Source organism: Pteropus vampyrus, unplaced genomic scaffold (assembly GCF_000151845.1).
Source record: "Pteropus vampyrus isolate Shadow unplaced genomic scaffold, Pvam_2.0 Scaffold19, whole genome shotgun sequence".
Taxonomy (NCBI): domain Eukaryota; kingdom Metazoa; phylum Chordata; class Mammalia; order Chiroptera; family Pteropodidae; genus Pteropus; species Pteropus vampyrus.
In genome coordinates this window covers 8,564,445-8,577,763 of record NW_011888800.1, presented here as the reverse complement: position 1 = coordinate 8,577,763, position 13,319 = coordinate 8,564,445, and the positions used below count along the sequence as shown (strand labels likewise).

At 41.9% G+C, this 13,319-nt stretch overlaps 1 protein-coding gene across 1 annotated transcript in view; it reads left to right on the top strand.

Moving 5' to 3' along the window:
* The window catches only part of TGM7 (transglutaminase 7), a 35,594-nt gene that overhangs the window by 12,978 nt on the left and 9,297 nt on the right, over positions 1-13,319 (top strand). Inside the window, exons 2-7 of the mRNA XM_023527711.1 lie at positions 7,004-7,186; positions 7,637-7,882; positions 8,473-8,591; positions 10,176-10,304; positions 10,393-10,570; positions 12,775-12,913. Coding sequence (XP_023383479.1) covers positions 7,004-7,186; positions 7,637-7,882; positions 8,473-8,591; positions 10,176-10,304; positions 10,393-10,570; positions 12,775-12,913 — 994 coding nt within the window. The remainder of the gene's footprint in view (positions 1-7,003; positions 7,187-7,636; positions 7,883-8,472; positions 8,592-10,175; positions 10,305-10,392; positions 10,571-12,774; positions 12,914-13,319) is intronic.

Genomic DNA, 13,319 nt, shown 5'->3' with positions numbered 1-13,319 from the left:
ATTTTCTTCCATTTGTTAAAAATGGCTTTGTCCGTATAAATATCATTTTTCACACCACTGAGATAAGCTGCACTGTTTTGTATCCTGCTCCCTCAGCACTAGTTAACATTATGTTATAGGCATTTCCCCTGGTCATTGGAAACTTTACTAATTTCATTTTTAATCGATAGCATAATAATCCACCATTTCAATGTACTTCATTTTTCTTCAAGAAGCAAAGGTCTCTGGGTTCTAATGAGCTGTTCAAAGGCATTTTCATGGCCATTTGTGTATGACCTTCCTGAGGGCATCTCTGTTCCCCCATCTCAACACCGTCGGGTCATGCCTGACACCAAAATGAGCTGGTTTAGAGTGAATGGGGTCCCAAGCCTTGAAGTGACAGAGGTGCAAAGGGACAGATCCAAACCAAGCTTTGCCTTCCATGTCAACTGAGTCTTCTCAGCTTAAAAAAGAGGCCACAGAAACAAATCCCTCAGTAATTTTTAAAAAGGCGTCAGACAGAGCCCTTTTCCTTAAGCTAAGATGTTCCCAGAACAGTGTTTGGAAAGTTTAGAGCAGGAGGGACTAGGAGGAGGAGGAAATGGCAGCCCCACCCGACTCAGTTCGGAAGGAAAGTTTCTAGTCGGATGACTATAATTGCTCAGAGAGGCAATTAAGTCTAGAATCTTAATACTGATTAGTTGAAGGGCCCTGACGGACAGGAGGGAGATGGATCAGGGTGAGTACTGGAAATTTAACTTTTCTGAGGTGCTAATTCAAGAGGGGAGATGTGTGGAGAGGGTAGAGGTGAACAGAAAAGATAGGAGGGCCTAAATTGATGTTGGTAGTTTCTGTGTAAGCTGGTACCTTTCTCCCATTTCTTTACCTTCATTCAGACCTTGGGGCACAAATCATATAGCTATTAATTTTCTTATGAATGGATTCGGCTTAACCATAAAGTTGTAGAAGATCTTTTCTTTAACAGCTTGGGACTGGAATGGCCTTGGAAGTCTGAGGGGGCTCTTAGGGACCTTGATCTTTACCACTTGGTGCTTTGTGCCCTTGATGCTTGGTGCCCTTGGTGCTCTTGGTACTTGAGAGGCCATTTCTGAGGTTAACCTTGGAGCTGTGGGAGAACCACCTCTTGGATCCTAGACTTTCTCCTGCTCCAGTTTCTCCTCTGGCTCTCAGCTCCCCTTAGAGAGATGTTGCTCCTGCCTTGTGAGCTCAAAGACTTTTGGAGTCCCCGCAGAATCCCAGATGCTCTGCTGCTAGGAGTGAGAAAAACAAGGCAAGCTTGGCCAGCCTGGAAGACACATGGGGCCTGTCGTGAGAGGGCATTAAAGATGGATTATGTATTTTTGAAAATTGCGTTCTAAATTATATATTCTAGAAATTATTAGAAACTAGAGATGTACATGGTTTATTTAATGTAAGTCAGTTTAATAGTAAAGGCTCAAGAGGCTTATTCATATTCTAGATTCCAGGGTATCTTTGTGCTAAATTTTATGGTATTTTTCTACTCAATTATCCCCAACTACAATAAGCCTAAAACATTATAGAGTCTCTTAAAATACTATACTTTAATTAAACAAGTAACACAAAAAATATATGTGCTTGTTGTAAAAAGTTAAAAGTTCATATATTAGGATAAAAAAAGTCCAAGTACTCCTTTACATATATATGTACTCCCAATATGACTTTTTCCTCACACACACACAAAAAACTATTAACAATTTAGTTAACTACTTCCAAATAATACTAGGTTATATAAAATTTGTTTTATAAAATGAGATTATATAATACATATTATCTGATGACTTGCTTTTTAAAAAACTTAATCATGTATCTTAGAAATCTTTGCATGTCAGTGCAATATTGGTCTATCAAAAATTTGAAGTGAATTATAGTTTTCCATTCTAGGCATAAAAGCACAATTTATTTAACATATTTATTAATTTGTTTATTACTATGCTTTGTTCATGGACATTTAGATTGTTTCCAATATTTTCCTCTTATAAACAATGCTGCAATTAACATCCTTATTAACAGATATAACTTTGCATGTGTGTGTAAATATTTTTCATATGAAAGATTTCTAAAAGAAGAACTATTGGATCAAAGACAACATACACTTTTTTTAAATGGATATTATGGGGGAAGGAAAACTTAACTGGTTTTCTCTCTACCAATTAGGTTCCTGGGGACTTTTAAATTAGACAAACACTAACAAGAGAAAGACAAATAGAGGTTTATTAACATGTGCATTGCACATACATATGAGAACACACAGTGATGAGTAACTCAAAGGAGTAGTTAGAACTTGGCCTTATATAGCATCTTAACAAATGAACAGTGAATATTTAGAGAAGCAAAAGACAAAGGAAAAGCACTTGGAGTTTCTAGGGTAGCAAATTGTAAGATAGTAAATGTACAGGGGAACTAATGGAAGATAAGAGCTATTAATAGTTTATTATGTAGATTCCTCTGTGCTTCTCTGGGCTGCTGAGGGTCTAGAGCTGCCTCTGGTTATTAACTCTGTCCTTCCTTGTAGAGAGGAGAGGGAGGACACCTTTACAAATTTATATCCTGCTTTTAGGCAAATGGTGGAGAGGGGGGCAGAGAGTTTTTCTTTTATCTGTTTCTTCTCAATTGCCTTCAGCTCAAAATAATCTTTATGCCAAAGTGGCATATTTGGGATAGCATATTCTGTTACCCTTCAGTATTATCCAATTTCTCTAAGAAGTCTGTATGAATTTACGCTCTGCCATCAGTATATGAGAAAGTCCATTTCCATAACCTACTCTCACAAAATAGATTATTGGTATTATTTTTAACATTTCTGAACAAATCAAATATGAGATCTCGTTATTGTTTTTGTTTATCTGATTATAGCAAGACTAAAATATTTATAGAAACTTTAATATATTGTGCATGTTAATCTTATGCTATATTTGCTGCAAAAGATCTAATGATTTAACTTATATAGCCAATGGGGAACATTTTTCTCCTGCCAGCAGCTAGCTATTCGAATGCTGAGTACTGGATGTAAACAATCAAACAATATAGTTAATCATGTAGACACCATTAAATAATAATAATGATTCAAAGAAACATAGCAATACATGGTTAGCTCACAAATAAGTGGTTCAGAGTATAAGAAATTGCAGATCAGGAGAGAGACCAGGCAGGTCCTGGAGCTGGTTCTGCCCTGGCCAGTTGGCATTTTAAAATGAGGAGGTTGAGACAGGGCTGTGGTTTTCATTTTCTTTAGAACCCTAAGGCCTTACAAGGGGACCCTGCTCCAGTGTTTCCACCTGAGTAGCTCCTCTTAGGTCTAATCGTTATGTTTTTATTTGAATAAAGCATAATATTCATTTACTTGGGGGGAAAAAAAAAAAAGGAATGTGGGAGTGGGAAACTCGAGAGCAGCAGCGTAGGCCAGAGGTTAATAGCTAGGTTCTAGAGTCAAACTGTCTAGATTTAAATGACAATGTTGCCACTTACTAGGTAGGTGACCCTGGGAAAGTTACTTGACCTCACTGAACCTCTCTCTGCTTTTCTGTAATCTGGAGTTAATATATTGTTGGGTATTTGTAGGGATGGGAAATAATGCACATAAAGCCTGGAGCTTAATAACACTACATGTTCTGAAATGTTTGGGAAGGATTTCACGGAGGAGGTAGATGCTGAGTTTTGCTTGAAGAATGGTTACAATGGGGACACTTAGAGATGGGGGAAAGTCCGGGACCATCCAGAGGTAGAGTTGGGTAATCTATTTAGAGGCCACAACACGAGTGAAGCAGAATTTATTTATGGCTGTTGGGAGATAAGATTGGCTAGATATGTTGGGACCACAGTGTGGAGGACTTTGAATGTTTGACTAAGGAATTTGGACTTGAACCTTTAGATAATAAGACACTTTTACTCTTGCACATTTATTTTATTATTATTATTTTTTTTATTTTTTATTTTTTAATTTTTTTTAGGCAAGGTAACCCTTGGTTGACCTCGCAGATTGCAAGGAACTTGTCAGTTTACAATCCCTTATTTTTTTTTAATTTCTTACATCTACAGCACCTTGTCTTCCTAGGTGGTCTCCCATCCAAATACTAACCAGGCCCGACCCTGCTTAGCTTCTGAGATCAGACATTTAAAGAGGTGCAGAAACACTGCATAATCTCATCACATAGGAATCTTTCTATGCTTTCACACAGATGATCCTTCCACATTTTTTAAAAGGGAAGAAATGAAAAAGAATAAAGTATTTGTTAAAGTCCCAAACTGACAATAATGAGGAATGAAAAAAGAAAAGACATTGACCAAGAAGCTGGACTAACCAGGGACAGAGGCAAGAGAAGGGAAGGCACCAAGTCCTGGGGCCATTTGGTGGCAGGTGCCAACTCTCTCTGCTGGCTGTGCTGGGTATAACTTACCCTTTGCCATCCTCACCTAGAGCTTTCCAGTCCTTCACCAGTGGCCTGATTGCCTAAAACATGTTTGCAGTGGATTCTTTTAACTTGCCCCAGTCTTCATACAAACTAGCTGGGGACTTAGGAAGCCCTGGAAGTCAAGATACTTCAACTAGTGTTTATTAGCCTGCCACATGCCCATGGACACCAGTCCCTTGCATACATAGAGTAGTTCCTCCTTTTCTCTTACCGACACCTTTATTTAGGTCCTCATTAGCCTTTGCCTAAGATTATTGTGACAGAGTTCTCACTGCCCTTCCCACACTAATCTTTTTTTCCTCCGGTCTGGGTTATATACCACAGCTGGATTGATCCAGAACTACATGCCACTCCTGTTCAAAAACCTGCCTTTAATCAAAGTAACACTTTTCCCTAAACACAAAAAGAATACATGCTTAAAGCAAAAGCTTGGAACTGCCCCCCCCCCCCAAAAAAAAACTCAAAGAAAAGAAAAATGTCCCATAACTTTCATATAAAGAGAATCTGTAACATATGTTATTTTGTCTTTTTATATTGCCTCTTAATATCTTATGAATTATTTCCCCATATTCTTTGTCTTTTTCACTGGTTACATTGAGATGAGAGGAATAAAGTTTATGTATCCAGCTGTTATTGTAGGATATTTGTGTTTCACCGAACATTCTTATGCTTACTTTTTTGTACACAGATTATGATTTTTTTAAGATTATAATTTTTTATTATTATTTTTTTCCTGGAAGAGGAATTTATGGCTCACAGGCATTTATGTTTTAAACCTTTCTTTAATTTTGTAATAAATATTAATAAAATGCCCTCAGAAAGGTGTAACATTTTATTCTTCCATCGGAGATAGCTGTGCCCATCACTGCCGAAGCCACAGCACCATCTCGGCCCTGCTGCCCTCACAGGCTTTTCTCCCTCTCCTCTCCTTCAGCCCCACCGCCCTCCTGTCAGATCATTCTCTTGTCCTTCGTGCATGTACGCACATATCCATTCAGCAAACATCTCTGAGCCTCCAGTGGAGAATAAGTTTTCTCCATGTACCACAACCTGTTCAGGCATGAAGAGGAAGGCAGCTTCCTTCTTCCTCCTCCCCTTTCCCTCCCAAACCAAGAGTCAGCCTGGGTGAAGGGAAAATTGAGTTGGCTGCCCTTAGGCTTTGAGCAGTGAACAGCAGCCAGGTAAAGGCTGTCCCCAGTCCTGCTCCTTTCTGTGGAAGTGATGTAAGTGCTCTTGTGTGCTCTTCACTGCCTGTTTTGGGTACCTGATGTTTCAGGGTGGAATGGCCACTGGGCGTTACGTATGGGGTAGGGAGGCTTTCTGGGAAGGCTCAGTGGGTCCTGGTATGAAAATGTCAGGACCCTCAGGAATAAATGAGATGCGACCAGTTTCCAACAGGATCTCGGCCAGTTGCTTTCAAACTTTTTGACTATGACCCATAGTTTACATCATGACTGGAAACAAACTCAAGTTTTTCCTCTCTGAGGCTGTCTGGCAGCATCTGCACCCTCTATCCACTAGATGCCAGGTGCAGCCTCTCCTCAATTTCTGACACCAAAAATATCTCCAGACACTGCCAAATGTCCTCCAAGGGACCAAATTTCCCCAGTTGAGAACCACTGAGATAAATTAATATACTAGAAGAGGAAAAGATCTGAGGATTTTTGTCGCTAGAAATGCAATAAAAATCACCAGCAAAAATAGCAAAGCAAATGCAATCTGAGGCTGCATATTACTAATACTAATATCAACTAATGATCCAAGTGCTTACTTTGTACTTGCCTCTATGCTAAGGTTTTACATGTGAATTCTCACTTAATGCCCACGTGAACCCTATGAGGTAAGAATATCATTGTCTCCATATTTCAGCCAAGAACACACTAATGTCTAGGGTCATTAAGTAACTCACTCAAGGTCTCACAGTTGAGTCAGTAAGAGCTTCCCCTCTTGCCCACTGTGCTATGAGAGTTTTTAAACCATATACTAGATATACTCATACAGTAGCACCCCAGGAAGCAGTCAGTGCCATCATATACCCAAAACATGGCTGAGAAGCAAGAAATAAGCTACAAGTAACCCCGAGGCTCCCACATGCCCAGTATCCTAAAGCAGGGACTTGCCTTTAGCTGAGATCCCAGACTCCAGTCAGCTCACTGACTTAATTCATACAAAATTCTAATTTGCTCTTTCTTTACTCAGAAGGATAATAAAGTGATTTTTAGAAAGATTGTCAACAGAAGTACTTAAGAGTATGTGGTGGCATTTCAAGGGTTAAGTTTCAGTTGTCTGGAAATCATTAGCTTTCTGGGACCCTAATTTTTAAGCACTTTGGCTCTGGGTTCAGTTATAGAGGTCACCGAGATCACTGTCCTTCCACTCTTGGGCCAGGACCTGCTGAATGGCCCTCTCAGGCTGGGTCCTGAAACCAGGGAGCAGGTGGCAGAGGGCTAAGATCTGGACAGAAATCTTACAAAGTCAAAGCCAGGTGCCAAAGAAATGGTTGAGAAGTGTCAGGGGATGCTGAGCCCAGGGAGCCACAGCTGAGCAGTGACCTGTCTCCTCCTCTTCCCTAGTGGTGGCCTTGGAGCTCAGGTCCATTGACCTGCAGATCTCCAGGAACAACAAGGAGCATCATACCAAGGAGATGGGCCTGAAGCGGCTCATCGTGCGCCGAGGCCAGCCTTTCATGCTCCAAGTACATTTCAACCGACCCTTCCACTCCAGGACCGACCACATCACCTTCGTGGCTGAGACTGGTGAGTTTGCCCCACCCCAAGGCAAAGCTCACCTGTAGGGCCCCTGTCTCTCTTTTCTGATCTGCCCTCCCTCTCTTCTCTTGGGACCTCAGGACCCTATTAGTGTTGAGCACCCTGTTAGTGCTGTTAAGAACAGATTTGGCCAACTCAGCAAACTGAAATTGTGGTAATAACCAACCTTTAAATATACAATGTACTAAACTCCACACACTAAATCCTGTGACAAGACTTTCAGGTGCATCCTATTAAGATCCCATTTTACAGATAACAAAACTAAAGCCCAGAGATCTTAAGTGGTTTGCCCAAGGACACCCAGTAGCAGTAAAAGCCTTAAACCAAAAGGATTAGTAAATGATGGGAGAAGGTGTAGGTCTTTCCTGCCCGCCCCTCCCCCCGGAATCATGTCGCATAGATTTGGGCCTCACATTGGGGTCACTCTCTCCTACACAGGACCAGCACCCATGGAGCTGCTGGGAACCCGAGCTACCTTCCCACTCACCCAGGCCCGACAAGGGAATGTGTGGAGTGCCTCTGATTTCACTGTTGACTCCAACTCGCTCCTGGTCTCCCTTTTCACACCAGCCGATGCAGTCATCGGCTCCTACACCCTGAAGATAGACATCTCTCAGAGGCAGGATCACATCCTGACTCACCCCCTGGGGACTTTCATCCTGCTTTTTAACCCCTGGAGTGCAGGTACGATTTGCTCACCAGTGGTAATGTTAACCTGATCCCCTGGAAACACTTTGTGAGGTTCTAGTTAGAAAGCCCAGAAGATAAAACGTTGCATATCTATGCACTACATTTCCATGTGCTCGCTAAAAATCATCTTTACAAAGAATGATGAAAATGTTCATGGTGTGATGTTAAGTGAAATAGATTAAGAGAAGGAACACAATGTGATCTGTAATTGTATTACATGTATGTACAGGGAAAGAGAATGGCCAGAATACCCCAAAATGTAATGGTGGGTGCCTCTGAGTAGTGGGAATGAGTGATTTTCATTGTCTTCTTTTTGTCATCTGCATTTTCCAAGTCCTACAACAAGCTTGCCACTTTTACAATCAGGAAAACAGAATCATTATTTTCTTTTAAGTACAGATTCTATCTCTGGCCTCTAGGAAAGCACATAGACTTCTAAGAGGTTCCACTCTTGATTTTCTATTGCCATCGACCCATTACTTCTCCTATTTTCCAGCAGGATACTTTCATTACTGTTTTTTAATTTTATTACTCTGTTTTTTTGGTTTGGTGTTTTACCCCCTCCACTGCTCTTAACCACTCAGAGGATGATGTCTACCTGCCCAGTGAAACACTGCTGCAGGAGTACGTTATGTTGGACTATGGCTTTGTGTACAAGGGTCATGAAAGATTCATCACCTCCTCACCCTGGAACTATGGGCAGGTAAGGTTATCACAGGACGATGGGCTCACAAAGGACTGCTAAAAAAAAGTCAGAGTGTGCAGTGCTGGGCCAATTTTCCATCCAGTGAAAGGGGCAAGGAAGAAAAGGAGATGCCTTTCCCTTTCAGTTTTTAATATTTTATTATGAAAAACTTAAAACATAATCCAAGTAGACAGGCTACTATAACGAACCTCCATGAACTTGTCTCTCATCTTCAGTAGTGATCAATTTCTGTTGAATCTATCTGTTTTATCTATACCAGGGGTTTACAATCTATAGACCATGCGACAAATGAGGCCCACTGCCTGTTTTGGCACGGCCTACGAGCTAAGAATGGTTTTAATATTTTTTAAATTGTTGAAAAAAAATTTAATAATATTTTGTGATGTGCAAGTTATATGAAGTTCAAACCTTAGTGTCCATTAATATCATTTTTGGGGAGTATAGCCATGTTCATTTGTTTAGGTATCATCCGCAGCTGCTTTTGTGCTATAGTGGCAGAGTCGAGTAGTTGAAACAGAATCCCTCTGGCCCACAAAGCCTAAAATATTTATTATCTAGTCTTTTACAGAAAAAGTTTGCTGATCCTTGGTCTATACTCCTCTACCCCTACTGGATTCTTTTGAAACACATTACAAATGCCATATCATTTAAGCCAGTAATACTTTAGAATATAGCTCTAAAAGATGACTTTCTGCAAACTGTACCACAATACATTATCAAAACTGAAAAACAAATAGCAATTCTTTAATAACATTAAATATCCAGTCGGTGTACAGGGAGGGGGACCTCTGGCTATGGGCAACTCTTACACTCTCAATCACAGCCATGGCTGGTATAGTTTCTCTCTCCCGCTGCACTGGCTTCTCAGCCCTGTCAACACACCGGGTATCAGGGGACGCAGGAAGCCTTGCTGAGGAAGCTCAGTTTCCCTGTTTTCCAACTGTGGCAACTTGTGTAATTTTTTGAAACGGAGACAAATACCACTGCATTTGTCAGTCCAAAGAATTGCAACATATCACAAATATATATTGTAAATGAATGTCATGAGCCTACACTGGCTTCTCCTGTGCTGACAGCATCAGTGCTAAATCCTCTACCTAGTTTAAGGCCTTCCACTCTCTTCTCCCTCTCCTCATTTGCCTGGCCCTCTATCAATCCATCTGATCTTTTCCCACAGCCCTCCAAAAATGAGACTCTCTAAGCCCCTGTCCTCGGTACCCGCCATGCTCAAAGACCTCAGGCGAATGCCCCCACCTTCCTCTCTTTCTATCTACCTGGTCCTTCAAAGCCCATCAGCTCCAACGGTCTTCTCGGATCTTTTCAGTCAACAAGGATCTTTCATCTCTCTGAATTCTGTTTGCGTTTTTCATCAGAGGCACATAAGTCAGTTTTTTAGAATTTTGAATTTAATACATTCCCAATTTGATTTGTAAGCTCTTCAAAGGCTGGTTCTTGTCTAATATTTAGCTCCCCCCTACTCCCAAACACACCTTCACTAAAAGTCTATATTACAAACTTGAGGTTTCAGAATTCTAGACATTTTTATGCTTCTCTTTTTTCTCCCTTGCCCTCACCTGGAAGTTTGAAGAGGACATCATAGACATCTGCTTCGAGATCCTCAACAAGAGCCTATACTTCTTGGAGAACCCGTCCAAAGACTGCTCCCAGAGGAATGATGCGGTGTATGTCTGCAGGGTGGTGAGCGCCATGGTAAGGACAGAAGCTTCCCCACTCCTGTCGGAGGACCGTCTGACCTCCCCCCAGGGAATGTGGAAACCCACCCAGCCGTCCTCTGCAGATCAACAGCAACGATGACAATGGCGTGCTGCAGGGGAACTGGGGAGAGGACTACTCCCTGGGGGTCAGCCCACTGGAGTGGAATGGCAGCGTGGCCATCTTGCGGCAGTGGTCAGCCAAGGGCGGGCAGCCTGTGAAGTATGGACAGTGCTGGGTCTTCGCAGCTGTTATGTGCACCGGTGAGTGAGGGGAGACGGAGATGCAGAATCTTACTCATTTAATCTTCATGCTAACCCTTGAGGTCGAGCTCTGATACCTCAATTTTCACATGAGTTAACTGTGGTTTGCCGACAGCACCACAGCTAATGAGTGGTGGGCACTGGGCTCTTAACCAATATGATCTGTAGTCTTGAGGAATCCTGTACATCTACCCAGGAGGGAGGTTGACCTGTTACAGTCACTCCACAATGTCCCTGATGGAGCGGTTATACTGTTAAAATGGTCACCTGGATAGAGGAGCTTGTGGTCCCAAAGTAGAGGCAAATTTGGTTTCTTTTTGCCACCTGCTCAGGTTTCGAAACTTAAGGTGAGCCTAGAGTCTGGGACAGGTGCAGAGAAGTTTGAGGTGCAAGCAGGCTGTCTGGGAGAGCTGATCTCACCCGTAAGCAGAGCTGGACGCTCCCAAATACTTCTCAGAGAGATTCTTGAGGAGTTACAAGTAGAGATTTGCTACCTTGCTACCTACCCTTAAAAGAGCATCAAGGTTTTAGGCATTATAAGTTACTTACAATTTAGTTCAAAGTCATTGATCAGATTATCTGTAAAGATAAGGGAAAGATGGAGAGTACTGAGTTGCCTGCCTGCCTCCCCCTGTGCAAGACAGAGGGGACCTCACACAGTGCTGCCTCTTACACTGTGGTCCTCGATCAGTATTGTCTGAACTCATGGGTTGACTCTGAGTTGGAGAATGAGAAAACACAGAACGGGGAGGACAGAGACAGAGGACAAAGTTCTAGATTTTTCTGAGAGGGGCAGCATAGCTTTCCAGTTACGTAGAAGAGCTATTGACAAAGAAGAGGTTTAAATCTGTGTTAAAATCAAGTGACCTCATGTTGCTTCTATGTTTTCACTGGAAAATGCTCAGCACAGCACCAGTATTTAGTATAGTCAAATTTTCCATGGAAAGTCCCTGGCTAAGCAGGTGTTATGGAGGAGGGGTCGGGCTTGGTAGAATGAGAGGGAGAAGGTCTAAGCCTACATCCTTGCTGCATCTCCAAGTTTCTCCTCAGTCCCAGGCCATAGAGTTCTGGGACCACTGAACAAGGAAGGGCAGAGCTGTTCCTGTCAAGCTGCTTCTACTTTGCAACCCTAGTCTAGCTCTCACCCTTACAAAGCGTTTGTAAAAAGCCCAGGGCCTGTGCTGGGAGTAGAGAGGTGGTTGTGGACAGGTGGTACTCTTTGGGGCTCTCGAATGAATTGAAACAGAAAGATTGGTTGATCTCAAGATTCCTTTTATGTTTGAAAGCATTGTAATCCTCCCAGCCACCTAGGTAGTAGATAGGCACCATTTTCTCCTCCTGAGCAGGAAAGGGGTAGGATAAACCTCTCTCTAAAATTCCTGCCTTGATGGCATAGGTGGGGACCTGTGTTCTAAAGGTCACATTTGATTCTTGGCTTGATTTCATCTGCCCCCGGGCAGGTGTGTGTGTGGTGGTATACTACTGTCTGTTTTTTATGACTCCATCTATGAAATCTTAACTCAGCTTTAAAAAGCCTTTGTAGTACCATCTTGAGAGCCACAAGAGGGTGCTGTTGTCTTACCAAAGATGGTCAAAGGTTCCCTTTGTCTGTGATGTCTTCCATTTATCTCCATAAATCTCTCTTGCTCACATTGCTCATCTTCTATCCATTCTGATTTCTTCTACCTCCTCCAAACCCTGTCTTTCAGTAGAATTACAGAACCTGAACTTCAGAACTTAAAATCATCTGGTCCAGCTCCTTATTTTGTACATACAAGGAGACAAAGGCCCAGAGAAATTAAGCCACTTACCTAAGGCCGCACGGCTTCTCACCATAGGCCTAAAGTTGTTTTTAATTTTCTTTTGCATTATCAAATGTTTCAGATTTTCTATTTTTAATTTGGAAAGCTGCCGAATGGAAAAAAGTTCTAAATGATGAACTCAGTTGTTGTTTATTGTTTTTTTTAGTTACCCTCAAATGTTTTTTTTTCTGGTGAGATGGAGACCTTCAATAGGGCAGGTAGGCAGCGGGATTCTGGGCCTGGGTGAGGTACTCTGAGGATAAAGGAGTTACAGGAATGGATCTGCAAGAATCTTGGCCTTCTTTCTCTTGTCCGGCTAGAAAGTTAGAAAGTATGCCTGGGAAACAAATGATTCTGCTTGAAATGAATTTGGTGATTCTCCATGCTTTTTCTTTACTTTAGTAATGAGATGCTTAGGTGTTCCAAGCCGTGTTGTTTCCAATTTCCGTTCTGCGCACAGCGCAGATGGGAACTTGACCATCGATACCTACTACGACCAAAATGCAGAGATTCTGTCAACTTGGAAACAAGATAAAATATGGTAAGGGGCACTATCTCGAACTGATGTCTGCTCTATCCCAAGTAGGGAAGGAACACTCTGACCTAATTCTCTCTAGCTGTGAGGCAGTATTGCCCTATATCTTGTTGCTGATGCTCAGAAAGTACACCCCCAGGAGATCATTCTGGATAATTAGATCATCACATCAAACTCTTTTCAGAGACAAGACTACAGGATAACATTCTGAAGCTGGCAATCAAATAAATAGATTATGTATTCTCTGAATACTGACCTCCAAATCTGTATTCATCTTACTTTTCCTTCTTTGGGCCTTTTTGTTTGCACCGTTCTCTGTTTCCCTTGTCAGGGAAAAAAGCCTTAACTAGCTGCCTTTGCATACTTCCTTCAGTCTCTTTCAACATCTTCCTCTCCCTGCACATACATACAT